The sequence below is a fragment of the Schistosoma mansoni genome, assembly GCF_000237925.1.
Source record: "Schistosoma mansoni, WGS project CABG00000000 data, supercontig 0241, strain Puerto Rico, whole genome shotgun sequence".
NCBI lineage: Eukaryota > Metazoa > Platyhelminthes > Trematoda > Strigeidida > Schistosomatidae > Schistosoma > Schistosoma mansoni.
The window spans coordinates 148,058-171,581 of record NW_017386105.1 but is presented as its reverse complement, the minus strand read 5'-3'; the positions used below and the strand labels follow the sequence as shown (position 1 = coordinate 171,581).

At 39.0% G+C, this 23,524-nt stretch overlaps 2 protein-coding genes and 1 pseudogene across 3 annotated transcripts in view; 2 read left to right on the top strand and 1 right to left on the bottom strand.

Moving 5' to 3' along the window:
• The window catches only part of Smp_027890 (nucleoporin 145 (S59 family)), a gene marked incomplete at its 3' end in the record, with an annotated part of 27,316 nt that extends 25,153 nt beyond the window's left edge, over positions 1-2,163 (bottom strand). Inside the window, exons 1-4 of the mRNA XM_018792603.1 lie at positions 2,084-2,163; positions 1,699-1,757; positions 1,620-1,658; positions 1,301-1,584 (exon numbers count right to left, since the gene is read on the bottom strand). Coding sequence (XP_018644180.1) covers positions 1,301-1,584; positions 1,620-1,658; positions 1,699-1,717 — 342 coding nt within the window. The 5' untranslated portion in view covers positions 1,718-1,757; positions 2,084-2,163. The remainder of the gene's footprint in view (positions 1-1,300; positions 1,585-1,619; positions 1,659-1,698; positions 1,758-2,083) is intronic.
• An 8,320-nt stretch (positions 2,164-10,483) lies between these two features.
• Smp_071290 lies at positions 10,484-10,682 on the top strand (annotated as a pseudogene; the record flags this gene model as incomplete). The annotated part of the gene is given in 2 exon segments: positions 10,484-10,485; positions 10,490-10,682. Coding segments are annotated over 2 exon segments (195 nt in total), but the record flags the coding sequence as incomplete, so codon positions are not given.
• A 105-nt stretch (positions 10,683-10,787) lies between these two features.
• On the top strand, positions 10,788-11,552 carry Smp_137290 (hypothetical protein; the record flags this gene model as incomplete). The annotated part of the gene is made up of 1 exon (XM_018792602.1): positions 10,788-11,552. One exon carries the CDS (start codon positions 10,788-10,790, stop codon positions 11,550-11,552), a length of 765 nt encoding a protein of 254 aa, XP_018644179.1.
• Positions 11,553-23,524: the final 11,972 nt, after the last annotated feature.

The window sequence follows — 23,524 nt, the reverse complement described above, 5'->3', positions numbered from 1 at the left end:
AACTTCATCAGTTGAGATGGCTGGGACATGTGTTACGTATGCCCGACCACCGACTGCCCCGACGTGCAATGTTTCATGGTGTAGGAGTAGGTTGGAAGAAAGCTAGGGGTGGCCAGACCAAAACGTGGCACAAATCAATGAAGTCACTGACAAGTGGACTGGGCCATGTTGGTAGGTGTAGACTACCTGGTTGGGATTCGCGAGATGACAGCAACCGATGGTTAGAGACCTTGAATGACATGGCTCAAAATCGTTTGCAATGGCGAAGATGCATCCACTCTTTGTGTTCTACCAAATTCTAATCTTCTGAATTCCTCATGTCTTTATCTTTTTCTCTTTCCAAATTTATTTCACTGTACTATACTCCTTCAATAATTTCTTGAAACCCCTAATCTTTTGGATTTCTGATTATACTCCTACTACTTCTACCACTATGGGATTTGAATCGACAACTGCATCTCTGTGCTAATGTGGTATGGCAACTCGAACTGATGTACGTACGTACGAAGTTCTACGTTGTGACTGACTGACTGAGGTATAAGCCACTTTGGTTTCAAATATATGTAGATTGATTCCCCCCAATCACTCCACCACCACTATTCACACTACCCAGAAACGTGGACTTTTCGATTACTTCTAACGGATTACAACTCTTGTCAGTCTTCTAAAGGTACTTTACACTTATGTGTGAAGTACATGCCACACTTCCAGATACTGGATGCCAACAAACTTAGTGCTGATTGAATAGTTTGAGTATCACTGCATAGTAAGATGTCATCTGAATACTCAACATTGGAACGTGCTTCTCCAGGTAGCAGATCCACACTGCACTACCTGCTCTCATTAGAGCTAGTTCCAGGATGTTGCCAATGACAAAATTAAACAGAAACTGTGAAATTGGGCAACCCTTTGCAACCATGCTGATGGAATGTCAAGATGAAGGTAGTTGTATGCTCTCACTATGTGCAAAATATGACCTTTGATACTAGTAAATCTTTTAATTACACTTATAGGTAAATCTAGACACTTCTAAATAACGGAAGCGAAGATACTTATGGTTTGGAAGTTGTGGAATCCACTCCTCGTACATCAAATACATATATGACAGACTGAAAAAGTGAAGCAGAAATAATGGTTTTTAAACGTAGATGTATTACATAAATTTGCAGTGACGCCTAGTTAATATTACCCGAAAATCACGTAGACCAATAAATAATATACACTGAGATTAAAATAACCGAATAGGCTTAAACGGTGCAGAGCTTTTATAAGCCCACTTAATAGTTTTGCATTTAATTACCTCTAGGCTTTTATCCTGATACTCTTTCATAGCGGTGATGCACATATGTTTTGCATTTACTTGGGAAGGCTGGCCACCCCGTTGCATTATTTCGGTTGTAATGGGCGGGTTAAATGCAAGTGATGTTCCATTGGAGGTCATACTTGTGGAACCCCAGGACAACGCATTCATCTGGTTCCCAGTGAAAAGTTTATTTGTTCCACCGAGACCACTTGACTGTTGACCAAACAGGCTTGAAGTAGGCTGTGTTTGGGGATTTGATGTGGCTCCAAACAGCGAAGAACCTAAGGAGAATTAATAATAAGATTAAGGTACTTACTTTGCCCGAAAGCAGAGCTGGAAGTGGCACCGAAGGCAGCTGTAGAGATAAACTTAAGTAGAATATTCACAAAACTTACGCTTATTTGCTCCAAACATTGTTAAGGGTTGATTTCCACACAATCAGAAATATTAAAGTCTGAAAAGAGAAATATAGGATACAGTTGAAAAAGACCGAAGAAAAAGGAAACAAGGTAACCTAAAAGTTATTTGATTTCTGTAATTGACAGTTTATTAACAATTCCACCGAAAACTAGTAACTGAATATCGAAGCCTTTCGAAGAATTTTTGATGACAATACGATTAACAGACGAACTCTGAGCGACGCCAGAGTGACCCTTACTAAACCTACCCACTTACTCAGGTCTAAAGAGGGTTATAGACTGTTGTGAGAAATCAGAATCAGGATTCAGAGTCAGAAGTGAGAGTCAGGGTTTTGATTACGAAATGACATAAAAATAATACCAAAATGCCATCTAGGGCACGGCGAAAAAGTCGGATCCTTTCAAAATCGCCCGCCGTCAGGTTTCATCGACCTTGAACGACCTGACAAGATGCGATGATTACCATTTCAAATGGTTCAAATGTTTGAGGACGGAATAGAAGAAGCTTTCGCTTAACGTGCTTCCGTGTCTAATAGCAGTGGATCACCAATACCTCCAGGCAAGAACCTAGGTATATTGACGATAATAAGGGAGAAAAAGAATTTGGTAAATCATAATAATATGTTAGTCCTTAAGAATAGGTCAAGTTTCCTCCTAAAGGATTCCTAGGAAGTCTCTTGGACTAGCTCAGTAGAAGCTGTGTCTACAGTCCGTCCTGCTATATTGAGCCTCCAGTTTCTGGGTGTTACCCCTTAGATTTGTATTGGGACTAAGCTTAAGTAGATGTTTAAGGAGATGACCAGAAGTGGTAAGGATACCGTAAGCCACTATGTCACCTCTAAGACGCCTATACTATAGTGGGTAAAGGTTAAGTGATTGGAGGCGCTCTTCATAAGGGGTGAATATGAGTCCCCTAACTGCTTTCGTGGCTCAACGTTGGATACGTTCCAGAGTGTCCTTATCCTTTTGGAGGGAGGGAGGAAATACTATATTTCCGTACTCTAAATAGGGACGAATGAAACTGTTGAAGATTATGTGGAAAGTTCTTTCGTCAAACTGGTCAAAAATGATCTTCAATGTAATCAGTGCAAGAATTGCTCGAAAGGCATTTTTGTCACAGTTAGCGTAATACTTCAAATCGTAGTGTACAAGCACTCATAAATCTTTTTCGACTTTAGCTACTTCTAGAGAGGGGTTTCCTGAGTTTTAACTGTAGTCTGTAACATGTCGCATATGGACTACTTTACATTTTGAATTGTTGAAGGTAAGTCCGTTGTCATCTGCTCAACTTTCAAGTCGAGTCAGATCCTCCTCGAGTGCCAGTATATCCTCTTGGTTGCGTATCTCTCTCCAAATTTTCAAATCATCAGCAAAAAGTAATAAGTCGAACGATACCTGTTGTGGAAGGTCGTTTATTGAAATCAAGGAGAGCAGAGGTCCTAGTAATGAACCCTGGGGGACCTCAATAGGACATTCCATAACCTGAGAGAAAGTGAAGTTAACCCTGACCTGAAAATGTTGATTTTTTTGAGGGTGTAGTGACCGGCTGGTCTCGATAAGAACACGATTGAAATAACAGAAACAGTTATTATTATTGTAACACAGTTGTACTAGAGATTGTTTTGCTGTATTTGTTTATCTGTATCAGACTGACTTCTTGTTCCGCTATCCGCCTCGGTATTCTTTCGATACCACGAAATCGCCAATAAATATACTTTATCTGGACTAATTGAAGCCTTCTGATTTGCAAGTTATCAAAGGAACCAAGTCGTTGCTGGGCGCGTAATCGAATTGTAGTGCTGATCATAGTCCGTCCTCGACTCGACGTCACTACAAGGGTTTGTTGAGTGTCCGTCGCGTTGTCCGAATATCAGGTTTTCTCACATGTAAGTGGTCTTTTGCTCCAGCAAAACCACGAAATCATTGCGGAAAACGTTGATTTATATCTCTGTCTTGTACTGTACATGTCGGACCGATTGTTGCTACGTTACTTCCCAATCCGGAGAAAACTTCTTCCGGTTTGGGTAAATTTTGGGGATAATTTTAGTTGAGGGCGTCCTCTTATGTTTTTCTGGAAGCAAAATGAACTACGAGGAGATGCGTAATGGATCGTGGATATATTGTGTTATACCGGTGTCCTTGCCATCATATGCTACCGGCATACATAAGACAAACTCTTGCATGTAAACTCGATCAATTGCGAAATATAAACTGTATAGTTCATAATATTCTTAGACATTGAAGTTGATGGAAGATTCATAACACCCACAGCTTCCATAATAACAACAATTTCACTACCCAGACTAAGCAAACAGTACGTACAGATTCAACGAAGCCAATTTTTACCTAAGAATCACTAACAAGTAGGTAGTTTTTGTAGTTTTTCTGTAGTTTTTCAAACGCTTGTCTTTGTGTATTATTCTTTAGGATAGTGATGCGACTTCCACGTAAGATCTTCCAGATTAGGTCTACTATCAAAGTAGTATTACTACCGAACTAGACTATAAATATACATACTATAATGCAAAATACTGTACAGTTGTTATATTTATATTTAGATAATCCATTAGATGAATAAACACAGGAGTCTTTTTGCCGAAGATCTAAAAGTGGTTTATTCATTCTCATCTCCCACAAAAGAATGCTATATTTCAACGGTAATCCAAGAAGAAATAAACAAGTTATACGAATGGACTATTTCGTGGAATTTGCCACTTAATGTTGACAAAAGTGGATTTATTAACATTGGCCGTTGCCTTAACTTAAATCTGGCTATACAAAAACATGCATTGAAACCTCTCAACACTGTTCGTGACTCGGGTTTAAGATATAGCGACAGTTTGAACTTTTCTGAACACATTGCATCTCAAGTATCCAAAGCTAGAAAGCTCATCGGATTCATAATGATTAATTTCAATAATACCGAATCGAGATTATTATTATACAGAAAATGTATCTTACCAATTCTTGAATATGGTATTTTAGTTTACAGTAATTGCAGGCATAATGACCTGATTAAAATTGAAGGTGTTCAAAGAAGGTTCACCAAAGCTGTTTTGGGGTATTCTGACAACAAGGACTATCACCAAAGATGTCAACAACTCAAACTAGAACCTCTCTGGATCAGGCGTATCAAATTAAACCTTATCTTTCTCTACCGGCTTCTTAACGGTATTTCTTACTCTTCGCTATCTACCCCTTCATACTCTATGATACCGTCCCACAATCTACGCAATAAGGAAAATATTCTAGCGATTCCAAAAACCCACACAAATTTACGCCAGAATTTTTTCGTTATTCGCTACTCAACCATGTGGAATAGACTGCGAGTGAACCTCCGATGCAGTGAAACTACAACCCGGTTCCGAAGTCTTCTTGATGATTTTCTTTCCGAAAGTGGATTGTGTCACCTATTGAATATCAACGTGCTTAACAATGATTTATACAAAAAAGGTCCGTCGTCTATCTAACTGACTGAAAAGCAAAGTGAAACCTTTGAAACTTTTCACGTCTATTTCACTTTATTTTATATTTATCTTAATATACAAAGTCTGCTTATATTCGTATTTATAATTATTACTGTTATTAATATCATTATTGGTCTTTCGACACATTAGATATTCATTTCATCTCTTCTTGTCCTTCTAAACATATTTTATTCCTAAACATCCAAAGTTTACAATTAAAAACAAAAAACCCTATGTTACACTTAAATAAATTCTCAGATTTTTTTTATAATCTCCACAACATATATATATAACATATAGAAATTTATATTTAATTATTCCTTGCAATTAATTGTGACTATGATAGCATCATTCTAAATTATTATTATTATTGCACCAATGTTTATACTAATACCCGGTTTCACTCTGTATACTGTTACATAAATCTACACGTATTTATCCGTAAGGGTTTATTATTGTTGTTGTTATTATTATTTTAAAATTATTCGTTCATCTCAAAAGTCTATATCCATTACACTATTATGATCATGGTTGGACCCTTTCACTATGTGTTCATTTCTTTTCTCTCTCTCTCCTTTCTTTTCCCTTCTAAATAAATATTATTCTTAAGATTACGAAGCTTTGGATTGAGACAATAACTTGAGTTACGTTGAATTCAACTTATCAGACTCGTTTTATCTTCACTATGTATATACACCTCATACATATTGATTATCTTTTGCACTTAATTGAGACTTTCATAGCATCACCCAAAACTATGTCCGCACGAACAAACACTTATTCTAACGTCATATCTTACTGCAATAATAAGTTATTTACTTATCAACTTATTCTGTTTTATTTTATTTTTGTTACTCGTTTTGCTATACATACATAGTTGTTTATTATTGCTCTGCGTTAAGATATTTACGTATTCCGCGTCTCCTTTATTTCTATTTCCTTAGTTTCTTCCTTTCCTCCTTCAAAATCAATTCAAAATTCTTGCTAATTACACAGAACCTGATTTATTATTACTATTATTACTATTCTATTATTAATATTTTATTTTCCTTTTCCTTCCTTTCTCAAACATGGCATATGTAATGTTAACATTATTGAAAATTGTGTATTATTGCATTTTTTGAAGAAACCCGAAATGGTTTCTTCACAGCACTTATGTACCCATAAAGTGTTTGTGGATAATAATAATAATAATAATATAAAACATAGTTATCGTCAACCTGTAAATTGTTCCTCCACACTATCTTCCATATTCAGAAATTAGCTGGGTTGTTCACCTGCATAGACTTAATTATTGGAAGGTTCGATCCTTCCAATTAGCTGACAGGAGCCATAGATTGCATACAAGAAAACGTATGGGGACCTTTTAAACTTCATGCAATTCTGAAAAACAACAAATCAATGGTGAAACAAACGCTTAAACTGCGTTATCAGTATCAAATTCAATAAATAAATGAAATAGCAGCTGACAGGATGTACTTACAAGTGTCTCCCTTGTTGTAAACAGTGCTCTTCATTTTCTAAACCTCCTAGAATTTTATATAGTTATTTAGTGTTAACAAACAAAATGCAGGCACCAAATAAACGGATTCAAAAACGTAATATGAAATCTAAGAGAAATCCAATTACAACGTTCTTAGTGCTATTACCAATTCACTGCCTACATACAATAATGAAATAACTGGTAAGCACTATTTAGATATTACTGGTCAATACGCATTAAAACTTTGTTTATTATTTTGTTAGTGATTTCGGATTCGGTTACCAAAAATTCACTTGTTAATCCTGTTAAAGACACATCATGAACTAGTTTTAACTACGACATGGTTAAGTTACCAAGCTGAAAACAAACACACGTTGCTCTACTTATGAGGAATATTTGACGAATTTATGTGGCACTTACAATAATGTTGTAAACAATTCCTGTAAATGTCCAGAAATCGAGCAGAAAAATCTATCAACGTTAATTGTTACTCATATTATTATTCTTTCTCAAATATCTTATATGATTTAGCGGTAAACAAATCCACAAAAACAATATCTCTGTAAGTGTTCGACATTGGATGCTGACCACATTAGTTTTAATGGACTAAACCAGCGGAAGGCGCTCGATCATGCATCCGTACCAGATCACGACTGGTAACGCCGTGCTCAGCATTCCCTGCAATCACTAGCCAGCGTGGATCAGTTTATTTTCAATATATTGGTAGCCTAGCAAATATATCCTCGGACACCCCCGCTTCTGACTTTTGATTATACTTGGTGGGTGTGATTCATAGTAGAAAGTGTCACTCGTTTGAACGTTGTCAAATTTCGAATACCTGTGACATCTTCATTGGTGAGCCCAACGTGATATGATGCACCATCTTTTGAATTGTCTGTTCCTTTTTGGAATTTTATTTATCATTGATATACTTCCATTTTTATATATTGTGATTTTTTTCGTGTTTTCCGATATATATATTTCCTCGTCCATTCTTGTACTTGATTTTTGACCATTACGGAACAGATACTTAAGGTATTTAAGTTAAAGACTATGACTCCACTTTTATTTCAACTGATGCTTTTCTGGTGAGACAACATCCTCGCAGCAGTCAAGACGCTACCGTGCGAATTCAACAGGCACGTCACACTTAGTATGTTCACTAGTGACGTTTCGGAACTCTGCGAAACACTTCAACTGTCTATCCTTAAAAACGGAGTTCTAACCGATCAACAAAAGTTAGACAAGCTCCTTACCAATATCAACCTGAAACATGGCTCCGCGACAGACATGTCTCTAAGAATGAGAGAGGTTATCGGCCAAAAAACTCTCGATGATGGCCCATCCAAACAACTTCTCTTATGCAAACTTCCTCAACAAGTGCAAGCCATGCTGGCCTCCTTTGAAAACAACGCCGTTGACGAACTGGCTGGATCTGCTGACGGCATCACAAAAATCACAAAATCTTCTGACGCCGAAGTTTTTTCAGTCAATGAAAAACCCCAAACGACCCAGAATGACATTACTGAGTTATGTCATACACTTACACGTTATCGTTACCCGCTGTTTCACATTCACGATTTGACAGCTACCTAGAAAGGTGCAGTTGTCTTTTCGAAGATCCACTTGGTTAAATCCTATGACCAAATCCCTATGGCTACTGGAGACATTCCAAGAACCGCTGTCATAACTCCCTTCGAACCCTAGGAATTTTCGCGAATGCCTTTCGGTTTGAGAAATGCTGCCCAGACTATCCAAGGGTTAATAGATTACGTTTTTCGAGGTCTCAGCTTCGTACATGCGTATGTTGATGACTGCTTGATTGCGACTTCGAACAGACAATCTCATCCCCAGCATCTGCACCTTGTTTTTGAATAACTAAAAAAGCACAGCAATACTGTGAACATTCAGAAGTGTCAAATCGGAACCGACTCCCTAGATTCCCTCGGATACACTATTGATGCTCATGGCATCCGACCCCTGAGGAGCAAAGTGGTGGCCATTCTGGATTACCCAGAACCGATCACAATTCATCAACCGCGCACGTTTAACGGCCCTGTAAGTTTCTATCAATTTAATCTAGTAATTTATCATACCTCCATCTATCCCACTAATAAATGTTAAGCATTGGTTATCGTTCATATCCGAATGCCTTGCTTCTCCTCGGTTTCTTTTCCTTTTTTTTTCTCCTTAGAATCTTGCTCTGAGGGTGAAGCTATGTAACTTCTGACATCTGGAACAAGCTCGACGAACGCGCTTTCCCAAGGTCATAGTTCGAACCAGGCGCTCCACAAGCCTACTTTATAACAACTATAAACTTAAAAAGCTGCATTACATAAATACTTAGCACGACCGAAACCCTAATACACTTTTTGTCGAGATTGGATCTGGTATGTAACGTGGACGCCATGCCTCTTTGGAAACTATTCTTATGAAAACACATTATATCCGAACGAATGAACTGCTATCAACTTTTATAGATTATAATTACCAAACAACCTTGCTTGGGATGCATACTGTGAACCAGTATATGTTGTAAATTGTAGATCATGTCTTTAAAAATGGCGTGTACCTGCTATTGCAGAAATATATTATTATTATTATAGACGGTTCGTACCAAATTGCGCGTCCCTTATGAGAAATTATAACCGACGAACTTCGTGGAAATGAGAAATCCATCAATTTGGACGATACCGCGAGAAAAACATTCTCCGTTATTAAAGAACTTATCACAAAATCAATCATGCTTGCACTCCAAGCATCCAAGCACCCATTAGCATCGTGGTAGACGCATCCGACCCAGCAATCGGAGGAGTCTTACAACAATGGGTTAACGACTTCTGGCAACTTCGGCATCTTTTTCGCCGCGGTTGCAAGACACTGAGTAGAGGTATAACACTTTCGGTAGTGAACTCCTAGCTATGTATTGTGCTGTACGGCATTTTCAACACTCTATAGAAGGCCGAGAGTTCACCCGTTTTACTGACCATAAAACCATTACTTTTTCTTTAGGCTCATCCTCAGACAAGTACTCACTTCGAGAGTCTCGACAAGTGGACCAAATTTCGCAGTTTACTTCAGACATGTCTTTATGTCCTTATGTCGCAATTTCATGACCAATTTGACGTTTCCAATTTGCGTTATCTCATATCTCACACCTCCATTATTATATGTGAGTATTTGGGGATACACACTGACTTATAATTTTTGGCATCCCATAATGTGACTTTGACTTACATAATATGTATGATACATATCTCTTCTGCTTTCCAGTTAAGAATACACAAGGCAGTGGTTCCAGTTATCAGATTAATATGCGCTGATATGTGTAATTAACACATACGATTCATCAAGGCTTTAATCACATGCAAAACAATCAAATGAAAAATATGCATCTGCCTCATACTGATTACGATAATCTTGAACTTGATTTGGATTCTCTGCCCGTGCAAACTCCATATCTGAGTAAACTGGTTCTCTGATTGCCTCGGGAAAACTTGCTATTCCCTCTGATTCATCATAACACTGACTAGGGATTCTACTCAACATACATTGTTCGTGAGAATATCCAACATCTGATACAATAACATCAGAAATGTGACTAGAATCCGACACATTTGGGACATATTTGTTACGTTCATTATGGATATCTGTAACAGCTCAGGTTGGTTGGTTAAGAGTTGACCCCAAACAACTAAGCATATGCTAAAACAGTATTGTTCAAGTATTCATTCACTTCCTTACCTTTTGTAAGCGTTATATTCCCTATTATCTTATATTGAATGTTGAGAGCCTTTGTTTGTCTGAACAGATAATCCCACGCTCCACTGTGACTGCGCGAAGATCGAAATAAAGACCTATTCACTACTTCTCTGGTTTCTTCTATCAATAGCACGAAGGTTACCTTAAGGCACGAAAGTGGTGAGCCCTTTTTGAACACAAATTTAACCTCATTTCTGTTATTAATTTTTTTTTTACTTAAGCGTAAAAGTAGACCTGATTATCCGTAAACTAAGTTGAGTATATAACTAGTTTATTCCGTATTATCTTAAGTTATTCGTGTTATAGTAACCATTTTTCGTGCTAACTTTATTGCTATATTTGTCACATACCTCATGTCAGACTCAATAGAAACCCATAATCTGGAGGATTTGTCACCGGTGGAGATAGACACTGTTATGACTACGAAATCCCGACTTCCACAATTTGATCGTAGTGATCCTGAGTTGTGGTTTGCTCAACTAGAGCATTATTTCACGAGACACAATATCAAATCTGAAGGGATTCGCTATAGAGACTTGTGTTCTATCCTTCCTCCTTCAGTCGCCAAAGAAGTCCGTGACTTGATTTTAGATCCACCATCACCACAACCATACACCATCTTAAGACGAGAGATAATGAACCGTTTATCATTATCAGACAGTCAAAGAATCCAAAGACTTTTTCAAGGTGAAACACTAGGTGATCGGTCGCCGTCACAGTTTTTGAGTCACCTCCAAGTGTTAATGGGTGATAACACAGTGGGTGAAGCAGTCCTAAAACAAGGATGGATACAAGCTCTCCCATGCTACGTCCAACACTGTTTGGATGGACAAGATCCTGAAACCTCATTATCTCATTTAGCGCGTATAGCCGATAGAATAATGGAGAGAGGTCCTCCAACTGGACCAGGCACAATAAATCACACACAAAAAGTAGAATCAGCAAAAGACCCCGTCATAGAAGGACTCATTGCGAGTGTTAAGAGTCTCACTGAGGCTGTCACCAGAATGCAAATGGGTCATAGAAACAGGAGCAGGTCACCACAACGACCACGATCCAAGTCACAAAACAGGTCACAAATGTCCAGACAACCTGGGCAGTTTTGTTGGTACCACTGAAAGTTTGGTGTCAACTCAACCAAGTGCATGCAACCATGCGCCTGGCCTAAGCATAATTCTAAGACAGCGGGAAACGAGTAACCCCTCCCCAGGTCGCGACGACTGAGGAGGGGCGCCTAAACAGTCGCTTGTTTTATGTTAGAGACAGAAACTCTGGCTTGAATTTCTTGGTGGATACTGGCGCTGCTCTTAGCATCATCCCTCAAAATAAAACTGAGATTAGTCGAGAAACATCATCAATTACACTTCAAGCTGCAAATAAAACTAAAATTGCGACATTTGGGCAGAAAAACTTAACCCTAGATTTGGGGTTCAGGAGGCAATTCCCTTGGGTTTTCACGGTAGCCGACTTAGATCTGGCAATACTGGGGATGGACTTTCTAGAGAGATACGAATTTCTAGTTGACACCAAGAAACGGCGATTAACACTAAAAGAAACTTCGTATTACACAAAAGGCAAAGAAAGTCACATCAGCTCTCTTAACTTGATTCAAACTCCTCCAGTAACAACAGCGAAATTCCAAGATATACTCGCGGAATTTCCAAACTTAACTAAACCAAACCCACAGCCTTCTAAAGACAAACTAAAAGTAAGTCACACTATCAAAACCGAAGGTGCACCGGTTTTTGCAAAACCCAGGAGACTAGCACCAGATAAGCTCAAAATCGCTAGGGCCGAGTTTGATTATATGCTACAACTGGGTATTATCCGTCCCTCTGATAGTCAATGGGCATCCCCTTTGCATATGGTCCCAAAGAAAAATGAAGGTGACTGGCGACCGTGCGGGGATTACAGAGCCCTCAACCGTCAAACCGTACCAGATAGGTACCCAATACCGCATATCCAAGATTTCACAAACGGTTTACAGGGTATGAACATATTCACTAAAATTGACTTAGTCAGGGCATATCACAATATCCCAGTGGCGGATGAAGATATCCCCAAGACAGCTATTACAACACCCTTTGGCTTATTCGAGTTTGTACGCATGCCATTCGGCCTGAGAAATGCGGCACAGACATTTCAAAGACTCATAGACAATCTACTTCGAGATATGCCATTTGCGCAGGGGTATATAGACGACTTGTTAATTGCCAGCCCCGATTTGCAATCACACGAACAGCATGTAAAAACAGTGTTAAAAAGACTGGATGAACATGGAATAAACATACATCAAAGTAAGTGTGTTTTCGGTGTTCAAACTTTAGAATTCCTCGGTCACACAATAAGCCCAGAAGGGATTAAACCGATCAAAAAAGAAGTAGACACCATTAAACTATACCCCAAACCTAGTTCTCTAACACAACTGATAAGTTTTCTAGGTCTAATTAACTTTTATCGCAGATTCATACCAGGTTGTGCACAATTAATGCAACCTTTGACAGATTCACTAAAAGGAAAACCAAAAGAATTCAAACTGTCTTCTGACGCTGTCGAAGCTATTAAACAGCTTAAAGATAAATTAGCTCAAGCAACTACGTTGATGTATCCGAATTCTCTTTCCTCACTTGCTTTGATGGTGGATGCTTCAGATAAAGCAGTAGGCGGTACCCTTAACCAACTGGCTAAAAACGCCTGGAAACCAATTGCTTTCTTCTCAAAAAGACTCGCTCCAGCAGAGACAAGGTATTCTACTTTCGGGCGAGAACTTCTTGCAATCTACCTAACCATTAAACACTTCCGACACATGTTAGAAGGCAGGGAATTTATAGTCTTTACGGATCACAAACCACTAACGAATGCACTAAAAGCGAGAGCTGATAAATACTCACCTCGAGAAGTCCGACACCTTGACTATATATCACAGTTCACAAGCGATATCCGACATGTCAAAGGTCAGGACAATCAGGCGGCAGATGCTTTATCTAGGCTAGAAATAAACGTGCTACAGCAGTCTACAGTAAACTTCGAGACGTTGAGAAACGAACAAGAGCAGGATCTAGAATTACAAAACCTGCTTAAAACAAACAATTCAAGTCTTAATTTAAAACAGTTCCCATCACCTGTCGATGGTATTCTAATCTACTGTGACATGACCAAGGCAATGCCGCGACCTTTCGTTCCCAAAAGTATGCGAAAGTTGATATATAATAACTTTCATTCTTTGTCTCATCCTGGTGCAAAAGCTTCAACAAAACTAATCAATGCCAGATATATATGGCCGAATTTACAGAAGGATGTACACAAATGGGTCAGAGAGTGTTCAGCATGTCAACAAAGATAAATCGTCACACAAATTCACGCATAGGTGTTTTCTCGCAACCAGATGCACGTTTTGCCCATGTGCATATCGACTTGGTAGGTCCTTTACCACGTTCAAACGGTTTTAATTATCTTTTTACATGCATAGATCGATTTACCAGATTCCCTATAGCCATCCCGATAGCGGACATCACAGCGGAAACAGTAGCCAAAGTTTTCATGCAGAACTGGGTAACCATTTTTGGTACACCCATAACAATAACGACGGATAGAGGAGCGCAATTCGAATCCGAACTATTTAATAACTTGGCTAAACTTCTAGGCTCCAATAGGATACGCTGCACTGCATATCATCCTCAGGCTAATGGGATGGTAGAACGTTTTCACCGTCAGCTAAAAACCGCCCTTATATCTCACTCAAACCCCAATCAGTGGACAGAATTCCTACCGTTAGTTATGTTGGGAATACGAACATCTGTCAAAACTGACGCACAGTGTTCAGCTGCGGAACTGGTTTTCGGAACAACTCTGAGACTACCAGGTGAATTTATTAACCCTAATACTAACAGTCAAAAACTTAATTTAGAAAATTATGTAGATCAACTACGGGACCACATGTCTAAACTTAAGCCGATTAATACTCGTGAACAATCGCGCGCCGTATATATACCTAAAGACCTAAGCAATTGCATGCACGTCTGGATAAGATGTGACAAAATAAAAGCACCACTCAGTCCTCCATTTGAAGGTCCTTTCAAAGTCGTCTCAAGAAAATCCAGATATTTCGTGATAGAAAAACATGGAAACATCGACACAGTAAGTATTGATAGGCTAAAGCCGGCTTATCTAGATCATGAACCACCATACGTGTTGTTAGATCGTTTAACTGACAAATCCATTACGGAATCGAAATGTAAAGATGATAAATCTTTACAAATGACTAAAACGGTTCGCTGGGCACATCCGATTAGTCAGTCAAGGATGTTGACAGTTTCGGCTGCAGGATAAATCTAACCACGTAGCTAATCAGACCCTGCATCTACTTAAAAATAATTTTTTTTCCTCATTCCGCCTCACATACAACTCCCTAGACCTTTTACCTTTGATATATAAGTGTTATGTTAAATATTTTTTTTAAATACTGGACACATAAGCTAGGTATTCCGAAACGATGGCTGAGGATTTTAATCAAACTCATACAACTAACACTGGCAAATACAACAAATTCAAAAAGCAACCCAGGCGAGTTTTATAATTTCTTTTTCTGGTTAAATAACTATGTTGGTTGTACTTCTTATATATCTGTATGCATTTTTCTATAGTATTATTATTAATACAAACAAAGTCTTCAGTCTTCAGCAATAAGGATAGTAGGTTGATGAACCTGTGTTAATCCTGACAGATTTCCTTCCAGTGAAGGTCCAGCTTCTTTTTGAAAATGTTCACTGATGGTGCTGATACCACTTGTTCTGGTAAAGCGTTCCAGTCATTGACCACTCGATGAGAAAAACGGGACCCCACCTTTGGTTTATTAGATCGCGGTTTCAGAACCTTCTTGCTATGACCCCGGAGATTATTAGTGCTGGAGGGAGCAAAAAGATAAGACATATTAACACCCAGATCATAATTAAAGATACGAAATGCCAGTATAAGGTCACCTCGCGTCCTACGATAAGATAAGGGGAAAAGATTTAGACGTTTTAAACGCTCATCGTAAGGGAGTTTAGAAAGACCCTATACTCATTTTGTCCCTACACGCTGGACACGCTCAAGCGATTTAGCATCCTTTATCAGACAAGGGCTAGCTGCTTGGATACAGTATTCTAAGTGTGGCCTTACATAGGTGGGATATAAAATTCTAAACATATCCTCGTCAAAGCATTTAAATGCTCTGCGAAGCGACCATAGCGCGATAGCCTTTGGAAGCAACCGCATTGCAGTGCGTAGCTGTTTTCAAGTCATGACTTATAATTACTCCTAAGTCTTTGTGCTCATGAACGCGTGGCAGAGACGTACCATTAATGGTATAATGGTAACTAATATCGTGCCCGATGTGCATGAACACGCTCTTCCTGGAATTAACTTCCAGGCCCCAATCATGAGCCCACCTAACTAATTCGTCTAAATCTGCTTGCAGATAACAACGATCAGTCTCATTTTTTACTGTTCTTCAGATTTTAACATCATCCGCAAACAATAACGTCGACGACTTAAGTAGTAAAGGTAGTTCATTAATATACAGAAGGAAAAGTAAAGGGCCTAAGATGGTGCCTTGGGGTACACCACTTTTGACCGGTTTCCATTCGGATAGAGTTCCATTGACCCTCACTCTCTGTCTGCGATCACATAAGAAGCTTCCTATCCGTTCCTGTATAGCACCTGTTATACCAAAGCTCGAGAGCTTTTGCATAAGACCTAAGTGTGAAACCTTATCAAACGCTTTGCTAAAATCTATGAATATCACGTCGACAGACTGGCCGTTGTCTAGGGCAGCTGTCCAATCCTCTCTCGCAATGAGTAAGTTAGTCAAGCATGAATGCTTGTTACGAAACCCATGTTGCTCGGGAGTTAACAGATTGTACGAATCAATGTGGCTCAGTAGCTTAGCCCGAATTAATTTTTCAAGTAACTTAACTACTATACTGGTCAGGCTAACAGGCCGGTAGTTAGATACTATCCGTCTCTGACCATCCTTAAATATAGGACTAACTATGGCGTCTTTCCAGTCTCTAGGTAGTTGAGCCTGTGAAAGGGACATGTTGAAGAGCATCGTGAGCGGTCTTGAGATAATGTCCGCAAGCGACGACAGCAAACGTGGGTGTAACCCATCGGGGCCCGGTATCTTACAAGGTTTTGGGTTAGTTATCAAAGGAAGAACAATATCATCTGTCACGTGCAAAGGTCCTATGGCTGGTATCTCATTGTCAACGGGACAAGTAGTTGTAACACTACACGGAGAGTAGACTTCACTGAAATAGTTAGCAAATGTCTCCGCTTTCGCTAGATCAGATTCAGCCAACAAAGCTGAATTTTCGCTTAACAGTAATGAGGGGATACCATCACTACGTTTCGTCCGCCTTTTAACATACGAAAACAGTCGCTTCGGACAGGTACGGCTATCGTATGCCAACTGTCGTTCGTAAGCCGTGCGGGATTTAGCTATGGTCTTTTTACATATATTCCGGATTTTTTTATATTCGCACTTAAATGATGCCTGACCTGTTGACAAGAATAAGTCCCAGAAGTGTTTCCTACGCTTCAACAGCTTCCGGGTTTCCTTATTAATCCATGGGGGGCAATATGATAGCTTACGTGCTGACCATGGGATAAACGGTTGAGTTACGGATTCGAACGTAGACTTGAACCTATTCCATGCATCATCAATCGATCCATCAGCATCGACCGACCAGTCAATTGAGATAGCATAGTCTCTTATTGCCGGAATATTAGCTCTCCATATATTAGGACGGGGTGGAGCAGATGCAAATTCTATACCATGTATCCGGAACTCAAAGGAAAGTACGACATGGTCACTATTCACCAGTGGGGGAAGGTGTTGAATGTCGACGATATCTTCACAGTGGTGTGTGAGGACAAGGTCTATCAATGACGGATTATGTTCCAAGTCTATATGCGTCGGCTTAACGATACATTGTACAAGTCCACATTGAATAATTGATGACAGAAGGACGCTATCGAAACCCCCACCTGGAGCTGTGAGCTCTATCCAGTTTATATGGGGTGCATTAAAGTCTCCAACGATGAGACAACATTCTGCTTTACTCCAAGAACAGACGTGTTATAGGATAAAGTCGTCAGCGAGACAACACGGACTACGATATATTCCTCCTATCGTCACTAACCCGTTTCTAGACCTAATTGTACAACATACTACCTCACACGTACCACTTACATGCGCCTCCGATATGATCGAGTTAATGCGGAAGTGGTCCATAATATATAATATTATGCCTCCTCCCTTGCGACTTCTAACTCTATCACTTCTGACACAGATGTAGCCTGAAATGACTGGAGAACAGTCTATATCTACAGTGAGCCAAGTTTCGGTGATAACAATTATATCCGGATTTAAGTCGTCTACCATCAAACTTAGTTCAGACATCTTATTCCGAAGACTACGAGCATTCGTATAACACACATTTAGGGTGTTTTTGGAGACATGCGTTCTACCCACACAGGTCTCGGAAGCATTGGCTTCCAAGACCTGACTGCCCGAAAACCCTTAATCGTAAGGTTCGCTTCACCGTTTAGCCTTCGAGTTTTTAACTCTGTTAGGGCATTCTTCCACTTGATCCGATCCTCAAGTGGCCAGTCAGGTCGAATACGAATGTTTGAGTCACGAGTTTTGCGTGCGTTATTTAGTAATACGTCCCTTTCCTCAAAATTTCCGAGTACTAATTTAAGGATCCTTCTCTGTTGGGTTTCGCCTCCAACATACTTACCGAGTCTGATGACTTTCGAGATATGTACCCCTGGGACCTCCTCTGGCAGTATATTTCTGATGAGAGATCCCACTAACTGCAGGTCGTGGGCATGTCTCTTAGAGGGATCGGTGTCTTTCGATTCTGCCAAGTTCCAGATGATTACACTAGGCACCTGTTTAACTTCCTTAAAAGTCGTGTTCACGGCCTTTGACCGTGATGTCAGATCCTGCCGGTTAGCTACCGGCTTCTTACTGTTAACTTTCTTTATAACAGTGTCATGTGGGTCGAGCGAGTTACTCCCAAGAACATTTGGTGAAGTTAGACTATTTCCATCCACAACAGTATTAAATATTTTCTTACATTTGGACTTGAGCGGAGTTGCCTGATGCTCAGGACGTGAGTCCAACGATGACTTATCGACTATACGCGCGCTTTCTTTGGGTATTTTTCCGTCTCTTTTGCGTTTCCGCGTAATCCATTTACCACTATTCTCAGCATCCAGATTGGAACTATTCTGGACGATAATGGTTCTAGCCGGGTCCTCAGTCGCTGCTAAAGCGACTGGTCCCTCAATACTTAATGGCATGGCTTTCATTGGTTGTATCGGAGTACAAATTTTTGCTTCATGTTGCGAAATTGGGTGTCTGGTACCTGCCATGGCAGCATTTACGACACTGATACAATCTTCATTATCAGTATCTATGTTGCCTGCACGGCCTACTTCGACCTTTTTAGCTAACGCTAGAAGGCTGATGGCTTCCTGAATGAGTAATGTCTTACTTGAGCAACAAAACATACAGAGCCAATGAGAATTTGGTTTCGAGCACCTTTTATAGGCAGCAGGGCTTAAGCGGGTGCACATTTTATGAAACCACTTCTTACAATCGTCACATTGCATCCCTTCTTCCACGGGGAATAAGCAATATGGCTGTCCACACTTGTGTACAGAGCCGACCATCTTAGAATAAAATGATAGGCAAGGTAGATATGTAAGATAAATCACAACCTTATCAAATAAACAAGCCGCAATCGACCAAGAATGCTTTGATGCAGTTAATACACAAAAGCAGGATCAAAACACACAAATACAATGTCACGTTAACTGAAATAAATTCAATTAAAGTGTAAACGGTAGTTTTGATACGTAATTTACGATCAAAACAGTGAATTAAGCTCAACGTGAAACAATACCACTGTCCTTTTAAATAGCGCGCGTGAACTTGTACTGTTCCAATATGGCACTTTGACATATCAATCCGTCCTCTTGTTATCTTTCTCTCATATCTGAGCAACTTATGGCCAACAAACGTCGTATTGAACGGGGTTTTGGTGAACAAAAACGCAGGCCCCACGCACTCGAACCTCTGCCCTCCTGAATGCTGGACCGTGTGCCTAGCCATTAGACCACATCAAACCACGGGGGAATGACTGCAATTTTTCCTTTTATCGACTAATCATTCATAATACTAATGAGTAGTAGGACTTACACACTTCTGAGGTGCAAACCAATTCGTTACTTGGATGAATTGACGAAATATTGCTTCAATATATCATGCATACCTAAATCAAACCAGAACAGGGTATTTGACACAACTGTACTTGATCCGCATACTCCACACAATTTTGTTTTTGCTTCTTAATCGTATATTCGTTTCCGTTTTGTGGATTATTCTGATACACCCTTGGTTACGCACCTAGTTGTAAAAGGCGGTCATCACCGGCTCAAGGTCATGCATTTGATCGATTTTGTTAAAGAGTCCAACTTCTAGCAAGTTCACCCTTTTACATATATGCATTACAAAGAGTTTTTTTGTTGTTTTCATGGTTCTTCGTGCACAAGATATCTACACTATGTCTATTTCCTTCCAGAATACCAATCCGTTCTGGAGGCCAAGCACTTACATGAACCGAACAATTATCAATCGCATTTATGTATTTCCATTTTGTATCTTATTATTTTATGCAGGCAGTGGAGCAGTTCTTCAGGTTTGCTTGATTTTCACCATTACCTTTGAAGTAGACTCTTCTTTACTTTTTACTTGAGGGCGACTCAAGAGGCAGGTGAGTAAACACCTGATAGCCGGTCTGAGCATGGAAAAATCGTACCTCACCAACATAGTGTTGGGTAGCCCGCTCGCGGCACTTCCTCAGATATTCTTATTCCACATTCTCACACTTTCTCTTGAAAGCACGCAGCAAACCGTCAGCGATAGTTGTAGAAAAGATCACATGCTACAAAATAAGATGACAAGCTAGTAAATGAAGAGACATCCATGGACTATCGTTGAAAGCGTTAGTCGTAACTGATTGTAAGTCAAATAGTGAGCGAGTTGATAATTTCGCCTTGGGATGAGAAATAGAACTAAGGTGTTTTCGATAGATAGGTTAATCGAACCGACGTTCCTACGGAAGTCGATTCTAGGGGGAAGCTAATGTAACAGCTCAGGTTGGTTGGTTAAGAGTTGACCCCAAACAACCAAGCATATGCTAAAACAGTATTGTTCAAGTATTCATTCACTTCCTTACTTTTTGTAAGCGTTATATTCCCTATTATCTTATATTGAATGTTGAGAGCCTTTGTTTGTCTGAACAGATAATCCCACGCTCCACTGTGACTGCGCGAAGATCGAAATAAAGACCTATTCACTACTTCTCTGGTTTCTTCTATCAATAGCACGAAGGTTACCTATAGGCACGAAATATCATTACAGAAAAATCCACTGTGTAAACAAATAACATCTGATGCGACTCCATGAGTACTGTAATCAGATTTTAACCCACTTATAACTTGTTCCTCATATTTGATTAGGATTTCACTAGAAATGAATGAACCATTAAGACAAACCACATTTAATAAAGTAACATCCAAGTTCTGATCAGGATTTGGTGCACTCAATATATCTCTCACATATTTGTAAATAATTTCATTAGAAATAGAAGAATCATGAGAACAACGCATATCTGGTAAAATAATAGCATGAATCTGACCGAAGTATGATACATTTGAAAAACATTCAACCTAATAGGATAGGAATTATAAAGTTTAGCATCAATTGCAGTGAAATAAACAGGAGTATTACAAACTGAATGAATGTGTCCGATTTTACCACATTTAAAGCACTTAGAATTACGAAATATACGTGAATTACATGAGTGAAATTTGCCACAGAACAAAAATTTAGCAAACTTGTACTCTTCATCGTGGTCTGATTTGCAACTCCTCAGCTAATCGTTATCTGCATAACTTTGAGTACGTATTGGATTGGGATGTAGCAGTAATGTAGTGGAATTTTAGATATCCTGACGAATCATTCTATGAATTTTCGCTCTCTCATGACATTCAAAAATGGTGCACTTTACATGATTTAATAGTAGTTCCTTAAGAGATGCATTAGGGAGTGAAATCGGCTTTTCTGAAAATACTAAAGTTTTCGATAAACTGTAGGCTTCTTTTCTGATGAATGTAAGGAAATGAGCCACAGCATTAACATCCTCAACATCTCCACTGATCATAGTCCAGATTTCGGACCTTTCCATATAATCCTCGGAAGCATCTAAATTTGAATGAATGTCCGAATGTTCCATCACAGAATCCTGCCCGCAACGCGAATGTGATGGTTAGAAGTATTTGAATTATTGTACGACCTAGGAATTCCTGAAATAATGCAATTCACAGTAAATAGATAAAGGTCAACATGTGGCGGACCAAAAAATATAGTCACTCAAAAATAGCAATACAGTTACTACGCCCAAATGTTAATGTTATAATATATCAATTATAACGTATAAACTCGAATAAAAGTCAAAAGAAGTAACTTAAATGGCAGGCGTGTGCGTGTTGGAATTGCGTTTGGTACCACGCCCCACAATTATAGATAATTAATAATTCCAGTGACGTTGTTATGGTTCCAGTAATATTTCCAGACACAGAGTATGATAGAAATGTAGATGCAGTCTACAAATACAGATGATAGATATTTCAGAGTCCAGTTATCATAACCACAATCAACGGAGAACAATAGACGTGTGTATAGTGATGCATTTACAAGCAGTTAAAAACGTGTGTCATGCTATGAGTGTTACACAAAGGAAGATAGTGCGTTCAAGTTCTTAAACAACATGTGCAATCATTTTGTGGTAAATGTAAAAGCTGTGAAAATTAACAAAATAAATGCAAATAAGATCGGAAACTATTTACAAATAAGTTTGTCGTGCCTGTCTTCACAAACACAAGTGAACATATTTTATTCGGAATTCGAAATCACGCAAATATCAGGTACAAAGGAATCATTGGTTCATACAAACAACACAACAGTAAAGAAAACTATGAGGCCCCGAACAAGTTATTCGTCATCTGACTAACTACTTTTCCATAGGATCATCAACGGATGAAATTCATTAACTCAACATGTGACTGAAACTCCATCTATCGACGCTTTCGAAAGAAGGTTGAATCAATTGAGAGACTACCACTTCTAGGACTAACACAGGCGATCTAGCCTCCTGGTTTTTCAAGATTGATACTGACGCTGAAAATTTTCGTTACAAATGACCTTGTGACCATAGTAATAAATAAGCGAGGAAATTTAAGTGTTTACAGTTGTGACTTTTTTGAAACCTCATATCATCAAATTTTAATTCCCACTATCAGATACCTCAATATCACACATTTTCTTGTTTGTAATCATTATCGATTTTGTTCGTTTTTTAAGTGTAAGTGTACAATGTTTAATTAATGAGTTGTCCCAAAGTTCCAACATTGGGACAAAATCGATCAGTTTCGAATTGATTATGGAGCAACACGTTTAAAAACTTTGCGTTGACTTTGGCTAACTGCAACAACCAAAGCAAAAGTTTGCCATGATCCGGAATTTTTTTCCGAAACTCACCCAAAATTTCCTTAGGCTATGATTTTCTCCCTAAAATTTACTCATAATCCAGCCAAAAAATTTCACATGCTCTGAAAAAATACCATGAGCTTCCAATAATCAATTTTTGAACGTCTACCGGCTCCGCGTTTTCCCTATAACTTATCCAAAATTTTCACTCACATTTATGAAATGATATGGATAATAAATACGAGATCCCTAAATTTTCACCCGTTCTTGAAACTTCCTGCATTCCTCAGGTCGAAGATTTACGCGAAAGACTTTGACCGGCTTTATGGACCGATGTAAGAATTTAAACACATTTATTCATGAGCAGGAAATAAAGCACTTTTTCTAACAACATCCATCAGAAAGATGCTGAATTGCTTACTCATTACTAGTCAATTTAACTTGTAACGCATTTATCGTTTGATGCTACCTTCCAAACTTTATCTT